The 27,362-nt window shown below is 38.4% G+C and overlaps 1 protein-coding gene across 2 annotated transcripts; it reads right to left on the reverse strand.

Annotated features, from left to right (window-relative positions):
- Positions 1 to 86: 86 nt before the first annotated feature.
- tbc1d12b (TBC1 domain family, member 12b) lies at positions 87 to 27,355 on the reverse strand. Of its 2 annotated transcripts, XM_006630364.3 has the most exons (14): positions 25,508 to 27,355; positions 13,805 to 13,928; positions 11,678 to 11,734; positions 8,236 to 8,351; positions 7,540 to 7,622; positions 7,331 to 7,448; positions 7,137 to 7,243; positions 5,325 to 5,405; positions 4,433 to 4,527; positions 4,271 to 4,342; positions 3,765 to 3,893; positions 3,041 to 3,150; positions 2,345 to 2,603; positions 87 to 1,685 (listed from the first exon to the last, which is right to left on the reverse strand). In XM_006630364.3, exons 1-14 carry the CDS (start codon positions 26,863 to 26,865, stop codon positions 1,617 to 1,619), a joined length of 2,778 nt encoding a protein of 925 aa, XP_006630427.2. In that variant the 5' UTR covers positions 26,866 to 27,355; the 3' UTR covers positions 87 to 1,616. The 2 variants fall into 2 exon arrangements, with proteins under 2 accessions (XP_006630427.2, XP_015201920.2); XM_015346434.2 differs by lacking the exon at positions 11,678 to 11,734.
- Between the last annotated feature and the right edge of the window lie 7 nt (positions 27,356 to 27,362).

Below are 27,362 nucleotides of genomic sequence, written 5' to 3' on the forward strand. Positions count from 1 at the left end.
GAGAAACATCCTGAAATCACGTACACGAGTTTGATAAAGAGAGCTGATATGTTTGTTTAGTAGGAAAAAGAAAACACTGCAACACATTTTGCTTCAGAGATTTATTTACACATGGGAAGTGTAACTAGTGGTTTTATAACAAGGCAAAAACCCATCTATTTACAATCAATTTTATATACAGTACCTGTGGTAAGTATGAAAAACTGTACATTAGAAAGCAGGAGTAGAAAAAGAAAAAATGCAGACTTAATGTACGGCTATATAAATTAAAATAAAAATAAAAAGGAGGGATGCAAAGTTAGATAAAGCTTTAAATAAAAGAAAACAGCAACATAAAATCCCAACATAAAATCCTTATGTGTGGTCAAGTTAAATGAAGATACAATAACATGAATAAACAGATGACTATATAAAAACAGGTCATGCTTCGGCTAAGTGTTATGTTGCTTTTTTTAAATATGACAATATTTCAAAATCAAAATGTAACCTGTTTTTAAAATTTACCACACTGAGCGTGTAAAAAGAACTCAGGGTGTTAATGCAAAAAGAGTTTATAGTTTTTTACATTTACCATCAAAGCTGTACTGTTGTAACCATTCTATTTGGAGATGGCAACCAAAGCAACTTGAACTTCTGTTCCAAACTCAGTGAAAAGTGATGCAGAAACCCGCACCCTGTAAATCACCGAGATTCCATGTGCCCGTTCGAGTTCACTATTGCACTTCATAAAGATACACAGTTTCTGTAGAACAATTTCACGTGCACAGCTCACACCAGGGGAGAATATATATTCATGAAATCACATTCCAAGGATTCACCGGTAATCAGTACTGTCTTTCTTAGTCTTATCTAGATTCACACTCCTAAGAACATGAATGTAAAATGGATAGCACCTTCAAGTACCTGGGAAGCTCAGCACAAGCAGTGTCAGAAACTTGCCATTTCATTTCCTTGCTCACCATAAATAGTGTTTATCATCAGGAATGTCCCTGAAATAACTGGTACTGTGGTTATAAGTGCAATGCAAGTAAAAAGACATTTTTTTACGCTTCTCTTGCCTAGGTCTTATAGATTATTAATTCGTTTCTATACAATTATTTTAACAAGTTAAAAAAGATAGATTTTGTAGTGAAGATTTAATTGATTTGGTCCATAAATCTTGATTTTTTTTTTTTTGCTGGTTTGTGGATTGCTGGAGTATATTACACTTTGTGAAGTGATTTTCAGTTTTTTTTCCCATAAACAAACCCACAGGAATTATATCTGTTGCCTGCACAACTTGAAATTCAGTTTATCTGTAAAGCACACTTTTGACAGCTGGGAACTGTTCTTGCATTTACTGTAGGCCTGCTTAGCATTGTAATTTCCAAAGAATGTGTCCTCCCAGTTTTTATCTTCCACTGAGTCAGTAAGAAACTAACCCCCAGCAGACATTAATACTGGCTATGGTGTTAGAGGTTTTCCTCAAGTATTGCTTCACAACCTTTTGGTGAAATTGACTAAGTAAGTTTTCATTGTCAACTCCGTTCTAGTCTTCTGTCACAGTTGTTGTAAAGGAAATTTTAGAGGAGTATGCATTTTTTTAATTGTTTCATGTGTACCACAACATAACCTTTTTAACTTTTTTGTGCTGGGCTGTTGTTCTTGTCCAGTTCCTTGCTGTCCTTCATCAATGCAGTAAAAACCTAATAAAGATAAGGATGATTTAAAAAAACGTTTTGAGGTTTGTTTCCAGTACTTTTTTTCTAGTGAAAAAAACAAATTTAAAGTTACATTCCCACATTTAGTTGATGATTGGGAAACCATTTTTCTTCATATGCAATTGTGTTTGTATTCAGTAGAATTTTTTTTATTGTAGCTGTTAAAGACGTCCTCTAGGTGTTGCTCTTGATCCTTTCTAAGGTGAGTGGTTAAGCATTTATGGCACGTTTCATTCTATTTGAGTAGCACTAATTTTGAACTACCCAATGTTAATTTTGGTACACTGATCTAGGCCTATGATTAATCACAGTTTGTAAAGCCAGACGTTAATCTCCTATAACTATATACTTTTCAAATTGCCTTAGGACTTCATGCATACATAATGTAGCAAAAAGTACAGTTTAAATAAAATTGAATCCCAATTGTTAGTATTAAAGTATTAAGTTTATTTACTGTGTTGAATACTAAGTGTAAATTGTACTGATTTCTAACACTTAGATAATCGTCATATGCACAGAAAAGTCTTACTAATATTACTGTTTATGCAATGAATTAGCAATAGTGTTTCATATTTTTAAGCCAAACAGAAAAAGAAAGAAGCTTGTGTTTATGATATACAGTACTGGGAGCAGCTGTAACTTACTTGAATCCATTTTTTATTACTGCTTAACATCTGGACAGCTGCAATGCAGCTGAAGAGCTTTTCAGAAGTCGTTTCCTCAGGAAGTCTGGTCAAGAACTGAGCTATGTGTATGAAATCCATCTGAAGGAGGATGTCTTCGTACAACTTGAGAATTCCCAGACCTGTTCGAAACAGAAACTCCTCTCCATCCCGGCAAAAGACATCCCAGACTCGACAGGCTAAATCCAGAGGCAAGGATTTGCTGTATAGTGTAAAAATCCTTGAAAATAGACAGAAAAAAAACACAACAGACAACAGAAGGATTACTAAAAACTGATAAAGGCCTAATCACATTCCTTCAATTAATTCCTTGCATTAATATTGCACTATTCATCCACAAGTATTCCCAAGTGCTTTATAGACAGGATAAGGTCCACTGTATCTATTACTGAGGTGCAGTACCTTCTTGGGTGACTTGTGATAGACATAATGTACCTATAGACCCAGTACACAGCAGAACAATTGAAGAAGAAAGTGGAAATCAGATTAGCTTCTGAGCTCTCACAAGATCAGGCTCCAAGATGTGAATGCTAGTTCACCATTACTAGCAAAGGCCTCAGACAAGTGACAAGTGTCACTGATTTTCAAATGACAGCTACCTGACGTACTACGTTATTGTATCATTGGTATTTCACCATCCTTTGACACTGTACTTACCAGTCAATAAGATAGAGGTCAGGGGTAAGGTTGTAACTCTGAAAGTGAGCAAATAACCTGGGAAGATTTTCATCAAAGAACACTTCAAATGCAGCAAAGTATTTCAGCATCTGCAAAATTAAGAGTGGATAGCACATTTAATTTTTTTTTTATTTTAAAATGCAATATTCGATACATTGTGTGTCATCTTTGTCCCACTTACATTACATGATTTTTGACAAGGTAATATTGCTTTCCAATGATTATTGAACAGTTCTACTTGAAATATTTTAAAAGTCAAATGGACTGCTAAAGATATATCATCGTAGATGATTAGCAACAGGTGCTTGCCTAAAGTACAAATTTGCACAAGTGGTATATCCTGATCAGAATGTCTTTTACCATCTCCAAAGAATGCTGAATAACTGGTTGAGTTGCAACACAACATTTTAAAATGTAATGATAATTAGAAATTATACACTTTTAGTCATTAATAGATAGCTGGGCTATTCTTTTATATACATACAATAATATATACTAAATATATACAAATGTAAATAAAATATATACAGTACATATTTTTTAAAATCTTGTATTATATCTAATACCTCAAAAGAAAACTGATAGTAAAGCCTTATTTTTTTTTAAATGAACAAAGGGATACTAGCTGACGGGAGAACAATACACAAAGAATGGTCTGTAACAATGGCATCTTTATTAAATGAAATACTTCATTATAAATTACCAAGTCATGATCAACTCTGAAAAAAGCCATTTGACAGGGCTTGTTGAGAAGGTTGGCAAAGGCAATAAATGCATCGGCTTCTTCCAGGTTAAGGATTAGCACAGCAGCAATGAAGGACATCCCTTGTACCTGAAATGAATGAGCAAGAGAAGTTTCTTTCAACACATTATTAAAACAGACAACAGACATTTAGTGCAAGCTGGACTGTGACCTGAATCTAATTGCTTTGATAAAATATTTTGTCTCGTTTGTACAAAATGTTTTTTTCCGCATTAAAAGCATTATTGACAGACTGATAGTTTCCACACAACTCCCAGTAAAGATCAAAAGCATCAGAACGCTGCACACAAAGCTTAGTAAAATACATGCAAATGTTGAACCTACAAAGAGCACTCTACTTATGTCTGATGTTCTATGTACTTTGCTGTAGTTTTTTGTACTTTTCTTTTTATTTAATTTTTCTTTACACTGTCAGACATATGTATATTTTTTCACAATATACTTACATATCCAACATCAGGCCTGTAACAGGTATAGGCCCCTAGTACACTATGCAAAAGATCATGGTATGGACCACCCTATAACAAAGAATGAGTTAACATTAGTTTTAATTAGCAACTAATGGAGGAACAACAAGAATAAAGCTACAGACATGCACGTTTTCTTACCTTCTGAAATATGAAAAGAGAGGGAAAGGTTCGGGATATATCCAACTTTATCAACTCCAGACTTGATTCTCTGTCCGCAAGCGACACTCCTGAATCTAAAATTGAATAATATACAAAAAGCTCTCTCTCAGCTGCTTTCATTTTAGGCTTTTCGAAAGAACTTTGCTTTTGATGCAAGCTGGACTATTCCTGGAGGCTACAGACACAAAGCTAGGTACCAACGCAAGGCCCATCTCTGAACAAACCCTGTCAATGCAAGCTTTCGAGTTCCAAGACTCCAGTACCGTCAAATCCAAGTCCAAGTCAAATGATTGTTAGATGTTTCTGCGCACGCTGTTGTTTTTACAATTTGGTGCAATGGCTTTTCTTTAAATTGTGCCTACTCAAATATTATCCAGCTCAGAAGCAGCCATCAAGTCTATCTTTGTTTCATGACGTGTATGAAACACCATGGCTCATATTTTGAGGGATTCTAACTGGCAAAAACAATCTGTCTCAGATGAACTGCAGATGTTTAAAAAAAAGGAAGGAATGAGTAATTACTGGCAAGAACACTATTTGACTTTCTTTTTTAAATACATGGTTTTCAAATACATGGTTTATGCTGATGCATGAAACAGATTAAAATGCCAGACTGCAAGCAGAAGACTGGATAGAAGATGCCCAGTGTAAATATTGACCAGGATAAACTGTCTAAACAAATTTTCCAACGAGTTAAATATAACTAGTGCAGTATAAAGTCTGAGACAGAAAACCACAGAAGCAACAATGCTGACAAACTTTATTTGAGAAGAAATTCTTTTATAAGGTTACCTAAAGACAAATCGTAATGCTGTTCTTCATCAAAACCTAATTCATGTCCCATTTTAGAGTAAAAAAAATGACCCCTTACCCTCTGCTTCATTTTCTGATCCTGTTTCACTGAAACTCTTCCATCGTTCCTTAGCTCTGGACAGAAAAATTTCATACAGCTCTGAGGGAAGCACACACAAAAAAAGAAAGGTGTGAGCATATAAAACCCATTATCATACTAGGTTTTGTAAACAATTTTCACCATTATTAGATCTGAGTATGTACAGCAGCGAATCAGTATCAAAAACACTTCTTTTGAGGCTTTATTTTGTGATATCAGGAAATAGTTCTACCTTCTTCTCTCAAAAAATGCATCAGCACTTTTTTTGCAAACTCCACTGATTTGAAAATGACAATTGCTGAATAAACTTATATGAATGCTACAACCCTTGTACCAGCTAGTGGGCAAGGAGAACAGTGCTTGTTCCAAACGCTGTCTGTTGTGCTCTGCAACCTTGGCAGTGGTTTACAGGAGAGCTCTCCTTCAGTGCACCTCTCTCTGACACACTGCAAGCCTCAGGGCCCTCACTGCCCCAGCTAGCTCCACACCACAGCTTAAGCAATTCCCGTGACACAGCCCAAGCTCATAGGCGGAGGAAACTTTGTTCTCAACCTGCACTCAACCATGCAGAAAATTCATTGCTTTCTAAGATTATTTAAGATTACTTATAATAATCGCCTGTTTTCGTACAGCACTTTTCATCGTTTCACACATGGGAGGGGAGCCATTTCATTCACCAATGAAACCAAAGTGTAACACCACCTACAACAATGGAGACGCAAGAATTTCCTGCACCTGAATTAAGGGAGAAATTTAGGAAGGCCAGACTGAGTAAGCTCAGAATGTAATTTAACCACAAGACCAGGGTAATACCCCTACACTTCTAAACTGTGCCATAGGATATTCTCCCACTCTTTGTCATATATTCAATTGAATTCAATTAAACTTTATTGTCATTATACTTACACAGGTGCATAGTAAAATGAAAAGTGTTTCTCATTAGTCACTCAGGTGCAGTATATAAATAAGACAGAAGATAAGACAATAGACAGTAACACAATAGCAATAACAGTAACATGTAATAACATAACATAAATAACATGTAATCAAGTAATCAAAACTGTGCAAAATTCTGCAGAGAAAATATAACAGGACAAAAACAGTGCAAGGTAATTCTTGGAACAGTGCAAAAATAGTATGGTTAATTAATAAATATTACGACAGATAGGTCTCCCATCCCAGTACTGACCAGGCCCAGTCTTACTGAGCTTCTGAGAGCAGATCACATCGGACTACAATGAGCTAATACTGCTCTGTTATCGAGATCATAATTTACCAAACACCACTACACAAGAATATGTGTCATTTTATCACAAAGGTATAAAGCATATTTAAATATTTATAATAGTACTAAATAGCTGTGATTAGCAAACACAAGGATCTATTTTTTCTTTCTCTTCTGAACACATTGTGCTAAAATCTTTGATGCAAATTAAAAAGAATGCTGTGTTCTTTAACTAGATAAATGGGAAATGATGGCCCGATAGTCAAGTAGCTCCTCTAATTTGGCCTTGATGGACCACTGACACTGATACCTCTCAATCGGATGAAGTTATGCACCACTGCAAAGGCCTATCAATTTAATCAAATGCTTTTAGGTACTAAATTTGGCTACCCACAATTGCACATCTTTTGGAAATATTTTAAAAACAGCACTTCACCACAAAAAGGCTTTGTGTTAGTATGAAGAAGAAATTGTATTCCAACTGGTAGATTATATTTCCCTTCTGGTTTCAAATTTTTATATTGATTTTTCTCTCAGAAACCAATACCTCATTAAAAAATCCTTACCGTGTGTAATATTTAGTTCATTTCCAATGGCCAGACTCCAGACTTTGCCACGGACACTAGGGGGCAGTCCTTGCCACCAGAGCTCTCTGACTTTTCTTGTATTGCGCCTGCCAACGAACACACAGAGCTGTTAAAGAAAACTGTACAAAGGGCTGCAGCTTCATCCACAGACCTGTGACCAGATACACACTCACATGGTTTCCCAGTTTGGGAGGATCTCAGTGTTCCAAATCACCATAGCGTTCGCAATGATTTCCTCCTGCTTATACCTCTCTTTCATTATTTTCTTCTTCTTCTGTGCCTCTTTCATCTCTGTGGCAGAAACAAAAAAAAAATACCGACAGGCTACAGACCAACTAAAAAGTTCTCAGAGACCACAGAACGAACAAAAACAACGACATACCTCTCTTCTTGGCCTCAGCCACCATCTCATCGTACTCCTGTCGATGGCGCTGTGCTTCTACAGCTGACTTTGCAGGCAGGTTTCTGTAAGAAAGACAGCTATTCTTCACGAGGGGTCGGTCAATCTGAATTAACGATAAAGGACACAAAATGCAGCAGCCACCAATAGCTCTGCAATTTCTATCCTGTTTCAGCAGAGCAGCTATAGGGTATATACAGTACATTTCTACTCTGGTGCCTTTAAGCCGCCTTCCAAAAAATTGGTTTGAACAGCTTCATAAACAAAAGAAAGTCAAATAAAGAAGCACGGAAACATACGGTCAGGTGATTTTAATGCTTCTCTGGTGAAACATATAGACTACAGGAATAGAAACGGGATTCTATTTCAGACTAATAAATTCTTTATGAACTCTGAAGCCTGCCAACAAATGAAACAGATGACCCACTGTTTTGAAGTGGACCGTAAGAAATAAAACTACCCTGCTTTTGTCATATATTTTGTAGCAGCACTCTTTTTTGATGGCTGTTCCTCTGTCATCACCAACAGTTACAGTCTCTGTTAATCTGAGTCAGCCGAATCAGTAGCCAAGAGTTACTGTTGAATACCGTGTACCTTTGTTCTAGGAGAAATCCTAGATTCCCTGTTAATATTCAGCGATAGGCGACAGTGAGAATATACAATTTCAGGCCAACTCACGCAGGGCGGTCTTCCAGAATAAGTGCTGTAGTTGAAAGTGGTTCAAACTCCAGGTTTTTGCGCCTTCCTGGCTGAGGAGGGGGATTGGATGCCTTTCCGGTCCGCGCTTCATATTCCTGAATAAACGGCAAAAACTTAGCAAAGTTTCAGCACAAAAAAACACACACGACCTGCAACACATTTGCCCCCCGTATTTGCTGCCTACATTTTTGCAAATGTTGGATGTTGACATTTACAAGTCAAATGTATGAAGCTGCAAGGTTTCAGCTCACGCCAGATAAAGCACAGTGACAGGAAGGTAATTTCTTAAGATAAATTACAGATAAATAATACTTTGAACATTTCAATCAAGTTTTCTTTTACAGCAGATGTCCACTGGGAAAACTTGGGAAAGCTTAAAGGAAACTTGGAAGAGAAAAAGACATTGCTTAGCTGACACTCTATTTTAATTTTAAGATTACAGTCTATTTATTCTTTATTTTATTTCATAATGTAAGTTGACAAAGGAGAGACTACAGTATAAGATTGTTTTACATCTTTTCAAAAGAGTAGAATGTATAAATAAAAATAATTCTTGGAAAAATCAGACAGGAACTGCAAAATAAATCAGGCCACAATGACTAATAATAATAAAATTCATAATAAACGCGTCACATCATTCTTAGATTTAAACAGACATTCTTTTAGTGTTCTTGTGCAACAGTCTGCACAGACTGAAACTTCTTTGAAATCTACAGAGAACACGTTGAACTGGCATTCCTGTTGCAAACTGCACAGTGTCCTCCAGAATAACATTTACCAGGGGTAAAGTGAGAAGAGACACGGGCAAGGCTAAATTCTGTTACTGTGGCCAGCCATCCCTGCGCAATTCTGTCTTATCTGCAATGTTATTCTGCAGTTGTGTTAATATTCATTAAATTGTTGGTACAAACTTGGGTCTTCTGAAGTGAAATGGAGTCAGTTCCATTTGAAAGATTTCACCTAAAAACTATTTTATTTCTAAGTTTTCACACTGTGCTTCATATCAGGTACATATTGTAAGCTTCAATTACAAGACATATATCCAGCCTTGGAACATTCCCAAAGAAATGCTAGAGTCAAAACTGGCAATGACGACAGAGCTAGATCTGTATCAATACAAGTTAGCCTACATCTCACTTCCTCTAGAGAGACATTTTATTAGTTCCTAAAATTCCTGTCATTGCTATAGAATTGCACACAAAGGCTACCAATGTTGCCAAAAGGGAACAAGAGCTTTCAGCAAAGATGACATACTAATTAACTACCACAGAACCCTCAAGATTTAAACAGGCTGTTCATTGCATCAGTACAGCATTTCTATTCAAACGGCAGGGAGCTCTGCTACTGCAAACATGTAGCTCTGTATTTAAACAATACAGTATTGGTTTTATTTGTGCCAGTTACTGCTCTGAATACATGGAAACCATTTATCACTCAGTTCACCATTCAAATAGAATAGCAGCCTTTCACAAGGCAAAATACTAAGCATTTTGCAGTTACCACTCAATAGTAGCACTGTGTGGATGAAACACACGATAGGATATTACCCAATGCAGTTTATTGGACACCCTAAAGTATTAGATTGTGAAATCTGCAAGGGAAGAACTTAAGAAACATTTGATAAATTCCCATTTGTATAAAGGAATGTAGTTTTAGTCTAGGTCACAGCCTTTGCCCACATGAATGGAGGGATTCAATTTGTAGCCACCTAAACTGAGCCTGCTTTCAAGACAGCAGATCAATTTATTGTGCATTACATTCTGGACACATCTTACTGTTAAAGAGCTTTGTGGTATGTGAAATATGAGGAAAGCCAAGTAAATGTATTTTTTGTTTTAAGAATAAAACTTTTTGGGGGTATTGAAAAGGTAATCATAAAATAAGTGATTACAAGTAACAGCTTCAAATTCGACTCCCAGTAAGATCAGATTTAAATGTTTCAAGCTAAAACAAGCTTTGCCTCTGGGTATCTGGTTGGAGAGATTCTCCTTCAGCAACAGATGTAATAATTGAGAGCACCTGAAACTACAACATTTCTACTTGTGGCCTTCTGCTGCTGTTAATCACTGAAATCAGATTTACTGAAAGTAAACCATTAGTCATAAAAGCAATTTCACCAATTTCTACTGTGCATTTCAGAACTTTTTTCAGACAATCTTATTAATATACTGTTTCCTATTTACACACAAGGCCAAATCACTGTTCAAACAACATTATACATCATGTCATCCATTTTCCTAAATGTAGTATTTATTTTAATATCGCTATTTGTATATTTATATTTTATTCTGTTGTCACGTGAATGAATCCAAGTACAAAAAATTATGTTGTTTTCTAAAACACAGAAAACGCCATCTTTTATGATATGTAATTAAGGTTCTAATGATGGAAATATTGAATTTTTTAAAACAAAGTTGTTTAACTTTGCTGTAATTTTATTAGTTAAATCTAAGTACTTTAGTCCATTCTATGCAAAAAGATCTAATGCAAGGATTTAGGGTCCCTGGTGGCTTCCTACATAAATGTTAAAACTTACTGTACAGAAAAATAAGAGTCAGATAAGTCAACAGGTCTCAATTGTAAGTGAAGTAACACCTATCCGTGAAACAATTCTGCACGCTTTTATCAGTCCAGGTCTGGAAAGGATGAAAAACAATGGCATTTGCAGTTGCTGCTGAATCAGTTAAGAAATTAGTGAGCAAGACCAATATCTTGTTTAAAAGTGCCACTGCTTAAAGAGCACGTATAAGTGTTCTTAGATTCCCTAGCCTATGTTTGCATTTATTGCATGCCTGGGACTATTTCATTTTCCTGACCTTCCAACCCTGCATGTGCTCCAGCCCAGAGGATTAAATACTAGAGTGCAGGATTCTAGCATGGATACAATTTCCTCTGCATCTTTTGTCACTCTCTGCACTTTCTACAGCACAGAAATGTCATGTACAGAAAGGCAACTTTAGCGGCCATTTTCTGTACATGTTAAATTTAAAACACCTGTCTTTCTTTGCAACACTTTCTTAGTTTTTTCTGTGTAAGGCCTACCAATTAAAAACGCTTACCTTGACAGTGACGTCAGGCCGTATTTTGGCCAATGAAGAAAAAAAAAACAAGAACAAGCACAGACAGAATGGGGGCAAAGAATGAGACCTTGTGCTGAATGTGGTCAGAGAATTGAGGGTAACATAAGTTCAATATATGCAATGAAAAGAGCAAGCCTTGCTGATTTTCTGTTATTAGGTGGCAGTTTTTCCTTTGAACAATGTTATACTTTTCATGTTAGTGCCATGACATTTTCTCATGCTAGTATGAAAATGCGAAGTGCAGACAATCAGTAGGTGGGCTATGAAAATGATCGCTTAGCGGTACCATGCATACAGCAGGTTGAAAGATGACTGTAAAAAAAGACAATAAAATTCCATACCCCTGTGCTTAACAGATTTGGTGTAGATACAGACGTTAGATTGCCTGGGTTACTGTCCTGATGGAAAAAAACACAGTTTGTACTCAGTCAGTAAAGCATTGAGAAAAGAACAAAAAAACAAAAAGAAAAAGAACTCTAAGTTTAACTTTCCTTTGAACGGAAAACAAAAACATCGACAAACAATGCTGCAGACATGCCCTAAAAACATGACATTATTTTGAAGGTGATTTTCTTGGTCCCTATCAAAATAAACTGGTATAAACCATCCTAGGAGGTACGAGCTACATTGGGCGAGCAGACCGTTTTCTTAACTCCTATAATTTTACCTTTACAGGGCCAAAAGGCCAGTCCGATACTTCACTTTAATAATCATCTACAGTGCTATCTTTAAACGCGCTCTACTAAGTAAACCTGCCAGAACTACGTAACTGTTACATTTACAAATAAGGAAAACAAAGAAAAGAGAATTATAATCATGCTACACTGTAATATGTGATCCTGTTGTAGCCTGGGAAGAAATGGCAACAAGTATAAAAAGCTGGGTGGGTATTTATTGATAAGAACTACATCCATGACACAGCAGTAACTACGGCATAAACCGGTTTTCAATTAAAACTCTACTTGAGAACAGGATCCTACTGACCAGTTAAAGTCCTTCTTAAACCTGTTGCACAGCAACTGGCAAGCATGGGGAAGGGTGTCACCTGGAGAGGAAATCAGGTGGCTCACTGCATTTCAGCAGCGGGAACTGGTTTGAGCCCACCTCATGCAGCGCACACTGCTGATGACTGTTTGCTCAGGAAGCCTCACACGGGCCTCCGCGTCTCGCTTTTTAAGTATTCTGCTTTTTAAGATGTAAAGGTACACGTGGACAAAAAACATCTGTTGATAGTATCTGTTCAGTACACATGGAGTAATACTTGATGCTGCAGACTGTTCAAAAGAAGGGCAGGAAATAAGAATAAAACGATCCCTGTGGAGGAAGGAAGCCCTGCTGGTGGGATATGGGCTGGCCAGCGTGCAGCAGCCACGGTCACTTCCTGCTGGGGCGAAAGCACAGCCAGCAGCTGCAGCTGGAGAGTAGCCTGCCAACAGGCTTTCAAACCTGCTGACCCTGGGCCTTTCATTCCACACAGCGAGGAGGGGCTGCCAGAAACGTGGGGCTGTCACTGCAGCTGAAGAAGCAACAAATGGAAACTTCTTCAGCTGCAGCGCCTGGAAGCCCGGACCCAGAAACGATCCAATCGGAATCTAGTCAATAAGGGCCTGTTAGGTGATGGAAGTGTATTCAGGTGGGTTTTATCTTTATCCCAGAAGCTCCTAACATTCACCTTAAGAAAACTCTTAATGGCTGGAATGGAATCCAACTTAAAGTTACATGTGGGGAGCGAAAATCTAAGCTTTAGCTTGTGGTTCAATTATTTAGAAGCATTCAGCTGTTCCTGGATGTTTTCTGACCTATATATTGCACATACCACATGGCTGTGGAAAAAGGTTTCTAGGAATGGTATTAGTAACTAATGGCTGCCATTTTAAAAAATGTCACAATTTGTCAAAATACTGTAAAATGTTTTGGTGAAACACATTAATTATAATAAAGGTTCTTTGAGATCATTGAATACTTAGGTATCTAAGATCAGGAAAAGCACTTTTAAATGATTAATTTTAATAAGCAACAGTTATTGGACTTCAGTCTAGTCTTTTACTGCAAAAAATGCAAATACAAACTTGTTGACACAAACATCAAACAACAACTCTATCACAACCATAAAATTATAATTTTAAAAAAATATATTATTTTAATTGCTGGTGTTTTTTTACAAATATTTTCTCTATAAGTTGCAGAAAAGGATTTATTTTGCAAAGACTGAAGCACATACTGCCTAGTACTTCAGCTCTGTGTGGACTTAGAATGTAACACCAGTCAGACTCCTGCTGTTTGCAATTTAAAGGCAGTTTAGAAAAATGTTCAGAATAAAATTAACCATGAACTTTTAATCAAACACAGGAAACAAACTGAAGCAGTAGCCAGAAAATGGGGGTTATCTAAAGATAAAAGAGACAACAAGCAGTCTTAAAATTGTCTTCACAGCAAATATAAACTGTATGAGAAGTATACAAACCAACCTGCTGGATAGTTTTGGAATCCTTCTGAGTGTTCTCTCTTAGTGGAACTTTTCCAAACAACTTCCATCCAGGAACACTCTGGGATGGAGTTTTAGGCTCTTTACCTTTCCTGGAGAACAAGCTCCTAAGAAACAGAAGAGTAAATGAGATGAGTTATTGCGAGGATGAGTGTGGGAACAGGCAGGGGAAAACAGAACCCAAGGGTGGATTTTAGAGTTCACAGGCTGACGCTGTCATTATTAGAAAGGATAAAAATGTAAAGGATCTCAAAAGAATTTCCATGAGATAAACCACTACTCCATAAAACCGTAGGAAGACAGACAAACATGTTTTACTGAACAGTGACTTTCAAAGCTCTCTAATTAAATGCATCTCCACTGGTAAACTTTGGAATGCCAACAGGAAACTAATGTTACATTGTCCGCATTAAGTTATCATGGAGTAAGCTTACACACATTTATAAAAGGAAACGTGCAGAGAAAAATAGTTGTGTTCAAAGGTATTTTAAACAAGCTGAACCTGTGTTACACTAATTTCTCTCTAGCCTGTGACAGATCTTCACCAATGCAGATGACAGGTTAAGAATAGCAGTTTTAGATCCTAACAAGAAAATAGAAATCCTATCCCTCCAGGAATCCGGCTGAGAAAACAAAATGGACACGTTTTAAAAAGAAAGCAGGAATGATTCAACCACCCTGTAACAGTACTTGTTAACCACTTTTCTTTCTGAATGTTATCAAAAGCAGGGCTCTAATACCATGGGGGTGTATTTACTTCAACACTAGAACATCCAGTTTCCATTATATTACTCCAGATATAGTTCATGTAGTGCAAATTATAAGGCTCTGACTTAATAGTGTTCAACAAGCAGAATCTCCTTATCTTTTCTATGTCTAGAGTAGGCACCTCTCCAGCAGAACAGCGCTGTCAGAGACAGAGGCCATTCATTACCATCACCTCTGCAGCCTACACAGGGCTCCGACATGTCTAATAGGGAAAGCACAGCAGCGAGCACCATGATAACCAAAGCTAGTGGCCACAAACAGCAGCAGCACTGAGGGGTAGAAGAATTGTGCTTACCATGCTAGCTTCAGGGTGCATGTCAAATCAAGTAAGTAGATAACCAAAAACTATTAATATTGAATTATTCAGTATGCTGCAGTGGTACCATAACTGGAGTTGAACTCCTGTCACACAACAGGTTCTGTGGTTAGGAAGGAACTGCGGAAACACTTTCTTGAGCAGAAATTGAAATATAGACAACACTGTCTGGGGCAATTTTCCACAGCTCTTCCGGACTAGGGCGGACAAGAACAAAACTATCCTTTGAAAATTAAAGTACAATGAATGACCCCATTTTTATTCTGTAACTGACACTTCTAAAACTACATTTAGAACATAAATGAAAAAACAGTTGTGGATTTCACAGTCTTTGGGAAATCTCTGCCACCTGTTAAAAGCAACACATCCTCACTAGGTGTCATATCGCGGCATTTTAGATGAACAGGTGCCTGTTATTCTATTCTATAACAGATCTTCATCATACAGTAACTGCTCCAAATAGTCAGCGCGTATACTCAAGAAAAGAACAGGTCCTGAAAGCATATACTGTTTCTAAATCTCAAAATCCTAATGCAAGTCTGTGCCATCATCCATAAGTTTATTAAGGCCCAATGTAGATATGATTACAATGTAGGCATATTAATTATCATTTATTAGAATAGACAAAATACCGCTATACTTGTAATGCTAAAGTATATCCTCTTAAATGTACTGTATTTTCAAGAGACTCCAAAAAGCAAATGTACTTTAATGTTGATATAAATGTTATTAATATTTTATTATTTACAGTACTTACAGCACTGTTTTGACTGATGAAAGAAAAAACATTTCCAGATTCAAGGTCCCCAAACATGCAACGAGCCCTGTGATACTCTGTGGTTCATACTGTACATGACTGTAGGCTACGTATTTTACATTTACAAAACCACAGAAATAAAAGGCATCTGATATCGTATCTTCAAAGCTTCAACGAATATGCAAGTTACAAAAACAAAAAAAACACATAATTGATTAACCTTGAAACAAAAACCACATGGTTCAGTGCCATTATTAAACATCTGACAGGAATTTTCTGTATCCTTCAGCTCTTTCCATTACAGCATTTAATAACTGTGTTTGGTTAACTATTTTCTCACTGTAGTTACCAGATGAAATTCATGAAGCCTGCAGTGAATGCCTGACTTAAAAGAGCTAAAAATAATACACAGGTTATCCAAACAAGTGAACATATTGTTCTTCAGTCAAAAACCTTCAGATAAAATTGTTGCCCATGACTAAAACATAACCAAGGACAGATTTCAAAGGTTCTAGCTTCCCTGCATAATTTGTTCTGCTTCACCTGCCTCCAACTTAAAGCACAATTCCCAAACATTTAAAACGGGACGTTCTCTTTTTGACTTTTATTGTCTGCTGTTAGATTTGCACCTTTAGACATTTGAGCAAATGTTGTTCTGATAAAACTACGCTTTGAAATTCAGCGTTTACATCTGCGCCCCTTAAATACATTTGGCTATGCTGCAGAACAACAAGAGCTGCACTTCACACAGTCAAGAGTTTAGTTTTACAGTTTACAGCTTTACCCAAAACAATGACATAGAATGGAAAAGAAGATTTAATAAAAGTTAATAACTGTAATTAATAGCGTCTTTAACAGACCAAAAAGGCATATTTGTCACAAATGAACATTGATTTGCATGTGGATATACCATATAACATTCTGCACAAAACCAATTCTAAAGAATGAACAGCCAGGGATGGAAGTTGATTAACCACACAGCCTTGGGTCATAAACTGCTCTAAACAAGCCAGAAGATCAGCCTGAGAACAACAAATGTTAGTACAGCACAAGACATTAGGCATATGACACCGGGGATGGCTTAAAACAACCTAAGAAAGAACCATTTCTCTCGGACTCGTACAGGATTTAAACAGTTTTCCATACAAGCCTCTGGCACGAATCATATTATTCATATGTTCGGGAGGAGAAATAAATCCCATCCAAAAATTTGACCATTAAGTTGTAGATTAAAATCTAATTATTAATATCAATTCAGGCAATCCACTGACAAATTTGTCATTTAAAAACAACCCAACCTCTAGTTCTTGAAATGTTATAATTTGCATTAAATAATATTGGAATGGAATAATACCTATTTTTCCATTTCGTTTTTATTGTCATTTTCAACAGTAATACCGATATTTTACATTACTACAATGCAATGTACATGTGCACATCCAAGAAATGTATAAGACACTAAACCATAAAGCATGCCAGACTGAATTTTAGAAGTTCAAAAAGAAATCCAGTCATGAATACTGCCATATAAAAATCACTGTTAAACCTGATCATCATACACTCTTTTAACTTTGCATCACTTAGATTGTACCACTCAAGCTTGAAAGCTGTGACGACAAACATTTTTGTGGAAACGTGGAAAGGTGTAGAGCTGATGTAGCTAGGAGCCTGGAATCCAGGAGGGCTAAATGGGAGACTCACCTTTCCTTTCCAATAACCCAGAGGATCAGAATTTCCTGACAGAGGGTTTGCTCAGGTAGCTTAACGTTTCTGCAGTCAAGATGTTTCAGCAAAGCGATAGATCATATCTAAAATTGGTCTGCTGTGTGTCTTATGTGGAGGGTACATAGCTATGTCAGGCCGGTATTTTGCAAAGTTCCCAAGTGATTTTAAATTTGTTATGGTGTGAACTCATGAAACATGGATAGGCCATCCTATCTTCATCTGAAATTATAGCATCCCTCTAAAATCGCTGTTGCTTTTGGATTCGACGCCAGGGAACTTCCAGCTGTCCAGCTACACGTGATCAGAACAGGGGCCAGTTTGTCATCACACTCACTGCATCAATCCCAACAGCCATGATATGGATATTGAGGTTCTGCTCAGCAGTCCTTATGCTCATTGCATTAAGCACCCAATAAAAATTGAGCCAAACTACTCTTCAAATCTAATGGTTGAAGAATGGTTAACAGAAAAAAATTAGGCAAGTTATGTGCAAACATTGGTATTGTTCAGTACCAGTGAAAAGCTCTGAAAGTTTGCTCAACTTCAGTTCGTTATCAACACCACCAATGAATTGGAACCAAGCCCTGAACAATTTGTGTGCTTGTTTTTCTAACTGGAAAACACTTTTAAAAGCCACTTTTAAAGGCATTGTATAAAATAATTATTATTATTAATAAAATAGTATTATTATAATTAACATATCCTTTAACCTCATTAAACATCAATACCTTAATACTATGATTATCTTTAATTTCTTACAATACTTATGGACTAAAGTACTATACATCACTTTAGCGAATTTTCTGGAATGTCTACATTAGAATGAAAACTTAAAATCTACAAACGATGCTATCCACCACAACATGCATTAACAGTGGTGTAGTTTGTTTTTCCTGTGTGCAACCCCACAATTTTTAAGAGCATTTAAAGATTAAACCATTACAAATTTGCCTGTGAATAATATGAACAGAAGCAAAATATTTTAAAGACATTTTTAGCTGAAATCAGGTCTATTGGAAACAATTGTTCCAGCATATGTGTTAAGATTACATGGACAGTAAAATTACATGCAAAACGAAAGGATCTACAATGACTGTGTGACAGGTTCTTACAGTAATACTCTGTACACCAGAGCAAAGAATTCTCATAACATAATGAACATCTGAAATGCCCACACACATTATGAATACTGTGAAACACACACACGATACTTGTCCCTTTGCAGTCTATGCATGCTGACGCAGCTACCCACCTGAACTACTACACACATACAGTAGCTTATTACTTCAACAATAATGCAAGTACATTTATGATTGTGTTTCCCCACAATACAATTATAAAACACAAGCACAAAAAGGCATAAAAACATCTAGGAATGAAAGAAAAACCATGTAGTGTTCAAACACACTCACAGAAACAGCCACAATTCTGAGTGAAAGAAAACACAATGTGTCTGGCACATCTGCTTGCAGCTGTTCTTCAGTTTTAAAAGCTGCTCTAGAAAATTAGCTCCATTAAGTCAGTGTGCAAATGAGTAATGCGAAGACTCTGAAGCCTGAATAATCTGGGTTATATACTAGACCTCGGTTAAATTATCTCTGTGTTGTAGTATTCAAAAGGACATCCAGTACTGCATAAGTGTTTAGTTTTACTATCAGTTTTACTACATAGAGTAAAACTGATACAGCAGAGCTGGTGCTTTTACTTTTTTTTACCATTAGATCTATGCTGGTCATTCCAGCTGTTTTACTCATCAGAGATAATCCTGTTAACCACGGAATAATTTCACTACAAAACAGATTTCATCTGTACGGCCTAATTTACAGCAGAATCTTCGTTGTAATACAGATGTGATACTCTGAATACTCACTTTTTGTACCAATGAGGACACTGCCTTCCAAAACGTCGGTGACAGCAACTGCAGATCACATGTACATGCAATGTGATCTTCGATTCTTGCCTCACTTGTATTGATTTTCTGGATACAAAAATGCTATTTAGACATTTAGATGTTGATGTACAATTAAATTACCATCGTCATTTCTGGCACAGACATTAAAAAACCTTTGTTTGAAGACAAGGTTGTGTAATAGTGCCATCAATTTATTTCTTTGTGATTTTTTTGTCACCAAAGGCTTGGTTTCACTTCACTGTGCAAAACTGTATGTGAAAGATTAACATAAAATCTTAAAAATATTAAAATAAAAAGTATAAATGGTAATATTCCTTCCACTATCCTCTCTCTTTCCAGGTTCACCACTTTCTTAACAGCCTTACAAAATTAAAAGAAAAAAGTCAAAGCCAATGAAAAACAAAGTGAGTTAAATATGCTTTTAAGTATAACATTTGTATAGCACATTCAGGTTTACTTCTTCAGGAGTTACTTTCTAGAAAAGAAAAAAAGCTCTTTATTGAACCTTTTTTGTATTTAATGCACTGTAAAAAGATATATAAACAACAAAAAACTGTATGTCCATACACACTGGAGAAGACTGGTGTTGTGGAAACTTCAGTTCTTGAGAACAACGTTCTGTGTATACACTGATAAATAAAATATCTTCCTCCCAACTCACACACACTGATCACTATGCATTACTGTACGTGGAACAAACTCATATTCAACACTTGGAGACCAAATCAACATGTTTTGTATGAAACAGATCTGAAGAACAGAAACTACAAGCAAAGCATTATTAGAACACTGGTCAGACAGAGTTTAAAACAAGATCGCTGAGCTATGTCAAAACAGTGTGACTGTCTTGTATAAAGATATGACTTTATCTTGGTCACAACATAGAACACTAAGTTGCATATTTTCTTATCATAGAAAAAAAGGTATGTTTAGAGCTGTAAAAACAAATGAAACTTGATAAATTTAGATGAATCTGGGATAAGATTTCAATCCATGGTGCTCTCTAATCCTATTATTTCAGTCATCCTAGTCAAAATAGCACAGGGATTTTGTGCATTAATCCTTTACAGAGTGCCAGTTTCTGAGTGATTTCAATAATGATCATAATTAGAGGCCATGTACAACAGAGTCACAGTTAATAACTGACAAACCTCAACTAATCATAGCTGCTGAAATCAAATGACAGGTCTCCCTTCTCAGTAGCTGATACAGTGCAATTTTTCATAGAAATACAACACATAGCCTGTATTATAATAATTTGTAATATACCACATAACTAATGTGTAAAGATAAAATTGCTGAAACGGCAATGTTTCACTAACATGTTTCACTAAGTGTATGACAAGGTGTAACAAAGGTGACAATAAATAACAAGCGCTGTTAGGAATTCATATTTGCTTCAATTTTCACCTTAACCTTAACCAGCAAATAGTGACAAAAAGCAGTTTCACCTGCTCTGGTCCCCATGTCAAAAGAGACGACACAGCTGGTAGCTGTAATATTTCCGATTAACTACATGTTCAGAACCAACGTAAGACTGCACATTGTTTTTGCTTTTTGTTTAATACAGTTGAGGAAGATCTGCAGGACACTTATTAGACAAGTACAAATGGATTGGAAATTACTCGTCATTAAACACTGCTAGCTTGGAAAAACAAGATGGAACCCATGACAATGCCCTAATATGAGCAGTGTGGGTATTTCTTTTAGTCAAAGCAATGAGACAATGTCCTGCGGTGAACACTAATATTTACAATAAACGTCTAGAAACACTCCCCGACTTTAAACAGAGAGGCACTGGACCAAACTATCTCAAGGCAGCAAACAAAACTAAAGAACACTTTCCTGAACCAAACAATTTTTCTTTTTTTTTTTTAAGTGAGCACAACTGAGTAGGACATACTTGCAGCAACACATATTTACTAATATTATTTACTACACCACTCTGACAATTTTAATCATCTAAAGCTGCTAAGCAGACGTTAATTGTTCACACTCATTGTTTTCTAGACCACACTGAAAACACCATCTTACTATGTTACAGTAGCTTAAAATATTAAACACCTAAGATACACACATGCATAATAAAACCCACAGTCTAACACAAACATATTAAGACACTCGAAAGGTTAGTATGGATCATCAGGAAAATTAAGAATACAATGAGACAGTAGTAAAAATACTTGGTTTTATTCTATGGGCATAACATAAGTATTTTAACCTGCCAAAAGGGAAGCTTAACCCATTATGACTGTAATATACAACGTCATGTTCTACACCCTACAGTTTCCACTGCTCTCAAAGCACATTCGATTATTTTTGGTCAAGATGCTGTGACAACAACTATATGAACAGTTAAAATATAAAAAAAGGTTTTGACTGTTGGTTAAAACTATACTTATCTCTATTTGGTTACTTTTGTTTTTCATTTCACATATTACTGTAAAATTGAACAACTTCTTATCCACTCTGATGTGTGGGGAAAAAAATTATTTTCCTTAGGGAAACTTTAATGGAAGCAATATTGTCTCCCGGGATGACAGTAACATCTTTACTAGTTACAAATTCACAAACCCTGTTTAGTGAGTGGCCTTTGCTCAAGACATCAGGTTTCCTGTTTAAAATAACTTCTTGTTTCTATGACACTATAGGAAAGTGCAGATGGACCCACCTGAGCTGTGCTCTTTAATGATTTATAGTAAGAGTCCAGTCCCTGGCAGGGTCTTTCCTTTCTCATGTAAACAGATCTCGCCTTGGGCAGCTGCCTGCCTGCAGACTGTTCCAAGTCCAATGAAAACATTCCAGCGTGGTTTTCATAAGAAATAATTTCAGAGAATGGGAGCCTGAATAATAAACCAGGATAACAAAAGTTCCTTCTTTTCACTCAATGGATGTCTGTTTGCGAGAAGGAAGGGAGAAGTCTTCCTGATGCGAATACTAAAAGAAGTCCTGCTCTCATTTCGAGTCCCACACAATCAGCTGACATGCTCATATCATATCAAGAGCCAGACGCCCTCAACACAGTGCATGTCTCATCCATTCCAATACAGAGAATGCACCTTTCTCTTCGCGACAGAACTGAAGCAAACCACTATGCACAGACGTACCATGATTCCCTGACTGAAAAGGTTCGGAAAACACAACTTTCTCTTTTACAAACCACTAGTTTTGAAACAAGTTAAAAAAGAAATAACAATAAAGGCATAATATACAGCTGCATTACCACATCAAAATGCTAAAATAATAAGAGTGCTTTACTTTGCTACGACAGAATGTTCCACATAAAAAAAAACTATTGGCTAAAACACAAGCGAGTGGTGTTTCTTTCAGCGTGGTCTTGCTGACTGTGACATTTTTTTCAGATTACAGGCTTTATTTCACTTCTCCTTGAAGCACTTTCCCTTTAACATACTGTCTGGTCGCATTTTACACTTGGCCAAGTGTTAACAACCATTTCCACAAACTTTCTTCTGGGTTAAATATTTTAGTGCTTATAAGTAAGTGTGAAAATCTCTGACAGCGCCGGTACCCTTGTGTACAAACATGCATTAGCGTCCCGGATGCTGAACTTTATTTGCATTGCAGCTCAAATTAGAAAAGGAAGAATCTGTTGTGTTGTTGTGTTGTGCTGTGAAAACCACAGATGCCAAGACTAACAATACAAAGCTTGAAAAGATTCAGGCCATATCTAACTGCTGTGCAGCTCATGCACAATTAAACAATCATATCTTCTTTGCAAGCTCTGAAAGAGAGTCAGCTAATTATTATATCACAAGAACCACATTACACTCTAATCAAGCCCTTGAGATATGGCATGGGTAAACGAGGACTCACACGAAGCAAACCTCCACAAAACACACCTACAGTATTGTTTTTTCTAGAATTGCACTTACAAGCGCTTGTCCCCAAGTACTACATACATAGAACATAAGAAGGGTTACAAATGACAAGCCATTCAGCTCATTTGGCCTGTTCAGTAAGTAATGAATTGACCCCCATATCTCACCCAGCCATTACTTGAAAGAAGCCAGGGTACTGGTTTCAACAACATGGCTGGGGAGTTTGTTCTACAATCCAAAACTCAAAATTTAGGATTATTTTTACAGAATGGGGAGCACTTTAGGTACAACACCCACCTTGGTGAATTATCCAGGGCAACTGGGTTATACTGTATATACCGTACTGTATATAGCAGTACCCTACTTCTACTTTTTTTCTTACTGTGATTTACTATTCGAAGAGACCAGAGACTTGAAAGGGACAACTGCAGATCTCTTTTCCAAAAAAGAGACATAAGCTTACAAACTCCACTCAGTCTCCACTGAGGGACATGATAATGAAGTAACTTGAAGGCAGCTTAATGTAGCACACCAAAAGACAGCAGATTATTTATTATAAGAGAGAAGTGGCCTGGGCAAGGGCCCAGAAAACACCAAAATAAATTACCTCTTTCGCTCTGTTGAATGATAAAATTGCACTGACATATTATAAACAGCAACATACAGGTCAGAGTTTACAGGGCCTCATAAAAGTATTCACCCCCTTCCAACGATATTCTACTTCCAATGATATCCTACGTTGTTTAATTAGAAATGAGATAATCATACTTTTAAGAGTACATTTTTAATTATAACTTAAATGCTTAGAGTTAAAACCTTCACGGGTGAAAGAAGTCCTACATCAGTAAAAAAAAACCACAAATAAAATCAAGCGAATATATGTTGATCATGTAAGTATTCACCCCCTTGGATGCAGGAAACCTAAATTAGTTAAAAGAACAGAAAGTTACTTGACAACTCACAAGGTGAGTCGAATGGCCTCTGTGGCAATAACAGTTGCTCACGAGATCTCAGAATAAACACAGTTTATTCTGCCAAGTCCCTCAGGCAGGTAGCGAATTTCCCTCAAGCTATGACATCATGGGAGGGAGGTGAATACCTTGACAAGGTGCTGTATCTATCAAGGAAGTGTGAAAAATGAGAACTGATCTGTGAATGCACAGAGACAACCCAGCAACAGTGTGACAAATGAGTGCAGTGGCAGCTGTACTCTCTTCAGCTACATTTCGCATATGGAACTGCGATGGCCTCATGCACCTGCCACTAGTGTAGACTGAGACAAAAGCTCAATGCGGAGAAGGAAAGGGTTTCCTGTATCAGAAAGCAGCTAAAAGCACTGCTGTATGACACTTCACACCACTTAATAGCACATATAACGTTTTAAAGGGAAAAAAAAAAGTTAGGAATTATGATAATTTGTTTGGATGTTAATGTCCCAACATTTTCCCCACTTCTGCTGTGTCCTATAAAAAGGCAAAGAGACCCCCTGTGACAAGACGGGGAGTGTGTAAATTAAGCAGGTATGGATTGGAAGAGGGGACAATGACCCAGCAGTTTCCACACCACAGGCAAATGGAAACAGGGAGCTCTGGACTCCCAGTAAAATCCCTCAACCTGCTCCTGCAGAAACAACTGTGGAAACACAGGCAGACGCACTTGGGAAAATCAATGTGTTCTTATCAGACTACGCTATGTTCAAGTGTCAACAAGGAAAAGCATCACGTCTCAAAGTGCTGCTGACAGACTGTTAGTGTCAGAATGCATGAGACTGCCCAAGCTGAAGACTTGAACTTCAGTGCTTCACCAAAATATGTGAACACTTCATTTTAGGGGTCACCTGCAGGCCATGTACTACTTCATTACCGACACAGCCAGTTGACTGTCAGTAACCAAGGCCTGTCTTAAGTATGCATGATCAGTAACTACAAACCAGACATATTTAACTAGTGATGAAAGAGAACAAGTACCTAGCTTGTCTAGCTAGTCTTCATACAAGATTTGCCTGTTATTAACCACTGGAAAGCCACTCATAAATACCACATGGCTCACATGGTGACTCCTAAAATAAAGTGTCTACCATTTGTATTCCCCAAGAGGCAGTGTAAATCACTCAAGAAAAGATTTAAAGGTCTATAGCTTGTGCCCAGAAGGAACCCTGTGCGGTCTTTGAAAATACACTCATAAGTTACTGCTTGTTGAACCATGTCTTTAAGCCAGTCTAACCACCACTTGAGGCAGAGTCTGATGTTTCAGAACGCATTAGTGCACACAGACCGCAGTGTGACCTCAGATTACTCTCTGTGATCACCACGTCTGTGAAAGGCCAAGTGGGAACAGGGCTGTAGATAATGTTAAGTGTAGGTTTTTACCTGCTGAAAAAATCAGAGATCCCAAGCTTCTTGGGTTTTGAGCCCTGCTCTGCGGAGGAGTCCGCTGGTAGGGACAAGCCATCGGGCAGGTTGTCTGGGGCGCTTTGACGCCGGCTGACCTCGAAGGTGTTCCTGGAAGCTACAGCGACGTCCATAAACCTCGGGTCGTGCTCTTCCTCGGACCCGGAGCACACCTGTCCACCGTCCGGGCTGACCGGGGTGGCGTCGCAACTGAGGCAGGCTGTAGTGTTTTTGTTAGTCCTGAGTGTTAAAGGTCGAAGAGATGAACTCTCGCTTATCTCCTCTGCTTTCGTGGGGTGCTCACCGCGTTCAGCGGGTGATGTGCTGGGTTCTGGGGACGCGGCACCGCGCTCAGAAGCCGGACACACAGACGCCCCTCCCGCTTGGGTCTCCAGCGCATCCCCGGGCGCAACTCCGTCACTGGACCCCTGACCGCATCTTCCAAGTGGCGCAGGAGGCTCCGTGTCACCTGGGCTTTCATCCGGGCGGCCGTGGAAATCTGCTGAGGCGTCCAGCGACTCGCTCTCGTTTACCATCAACACCCCACCGTTGGCCAGTTTCGCTTCCCTCTCCGCGGCGCCGCCGCCTTTGCACGGCGCAGCCGGGCGGCTCAGGGTAGGGCGCTCGCAGCACTCAGAGTACGTGTCCCCCGCCCGCGGTATACAGTCCACATCCCCGTTGGTAAGTTTCATGTCTGTGGCCGGCGAGGCCGTGCAAGTGCAGTTCTGCTGTTGCCGGCCGTCACATGACGGCGAAAAGAGTAAATCTGACCCAGGGTCGCGAAGAAAACGACCTCTATCCGGTTTCCCAGCAACGCAGCCTTCCGCTTTCGCCCCGCACTCTCGTATCCCCTCCGAGGTGCTACCTATAAGCATCCCGTTTCTTTCTCCCTGCTTGGTGGCAGCCGCAGATGAGCGGGACGGGATTCCCCGGCCACCTCCCCCTCCGATTCCTGATCCAACCATGAGCGGCTCCGATGACTCAATAAATCCGTTTAGGGTGCCATCGCTACGCTGCTCGGCCAAGACGCAACTGTCTTTAATCCTGCCGGGGACGCAGTCGCTGACAAAATCAAGCATTTTTTTACCTCCAGCAGGAAGGGGCTGCGATGGCAGGCCGATCTCGTCTGCGCTCACATTCCTGTCACCGGCGGAATGAACAGACCCTCTCCCCGGAGGAACAGACTTCGTGTCTTCGGAGGAGACTTTATTCCTGTTGTCTTTCACCGCAAGAGAGGCGGTTCCCGAGCGGCAGCCCGGCGGTTTGGTCTTCTGCTCGTTTTCGTTGACATCGACAGACAAAGGCAGCACGGAAGCTCCATTTTCCTCTTTTTCCATTTCATTCACAGTGCTCGCACAGCTCCACAACAAAAACGGTGCAGCTGTGCCGCCTCGGATCGCTGGGGTTGTGCTCGCCCCTGGTTCGGGAGAGTCGTTAACATTTTAGAGCATTTACGATTCTTTAAAACGGGACGAAAAACGGCCGGACTGCGGTCATTATTAGCGGCAGAAGACACGGACACATACACTCCAGAAACACCCCATCCCCATCCAGAGAGGTGATGTTGTTGTTAGTGTAACAACCGGCAGCTGTCTCCCCTCCTCCTGCCAATGAAGGGAGCCATTTTGAAATGCCCGTATGACGTTGTGCCTTCATCCAGGCACCTCACAAAACGGGAAAGGGGAAACTGGGAATCGCAGCGACATCTGCTGTTGACATAGAGTCTCTGTAGTGACCGAAGCTTTAAAATTTTTCCTGGGAAGCACGGAAGCGTGGAGGTTAGGGCTGCTGCCTTACTCTTCCTGGGTTTTGGGTGCAATACCAGTCTGGAGAG

The sequence above is a fragment of the Lepisosteus oculatus genome, chromosome 4 (assembly GCF_040954835.1).
Source record: "Lepisosteus oculatus isolate fLepOcu1 chromosome 4, fLepOcu1.hap2, whole genome shotgun sequence".
Taxonomy (NCBI): domain Eukaryota; kingdom Metazoa; phylum Chordata; class Actinopteri; order Semionotiformes; family Lepisosteidae; genus Lepisosteus; species Lepisosteus oculatus.

What these genes read in the sequence shown, in the direction of transcription:
- tbc1d12b (XM_006630364.3), bottom strand. Translation starts at nt 26,865, where the DNA reads ATGGAAAAAGAGGAAAATGGAGCTTCCGTGCTGCCTTTGTCTGTCGAT. An exon ending in CTCTTTTCATATTTCAGAAG is followed by an intron (nt 4,343 to 4,432) that starts GTAAGAAAACGT and finishes TCTTTGTTATAG; the next exon opens with GGTGGTCCATACCATGATCT. An exon ending in ACAGGCCTGATGTTGGATAT is followed by an intron (nt 3,894 to 4,270) that starts GTAAGTATATTG and finishes CATTCATTTCAG; the next exon opens with GTACAAGGGATGTCCTTCAT.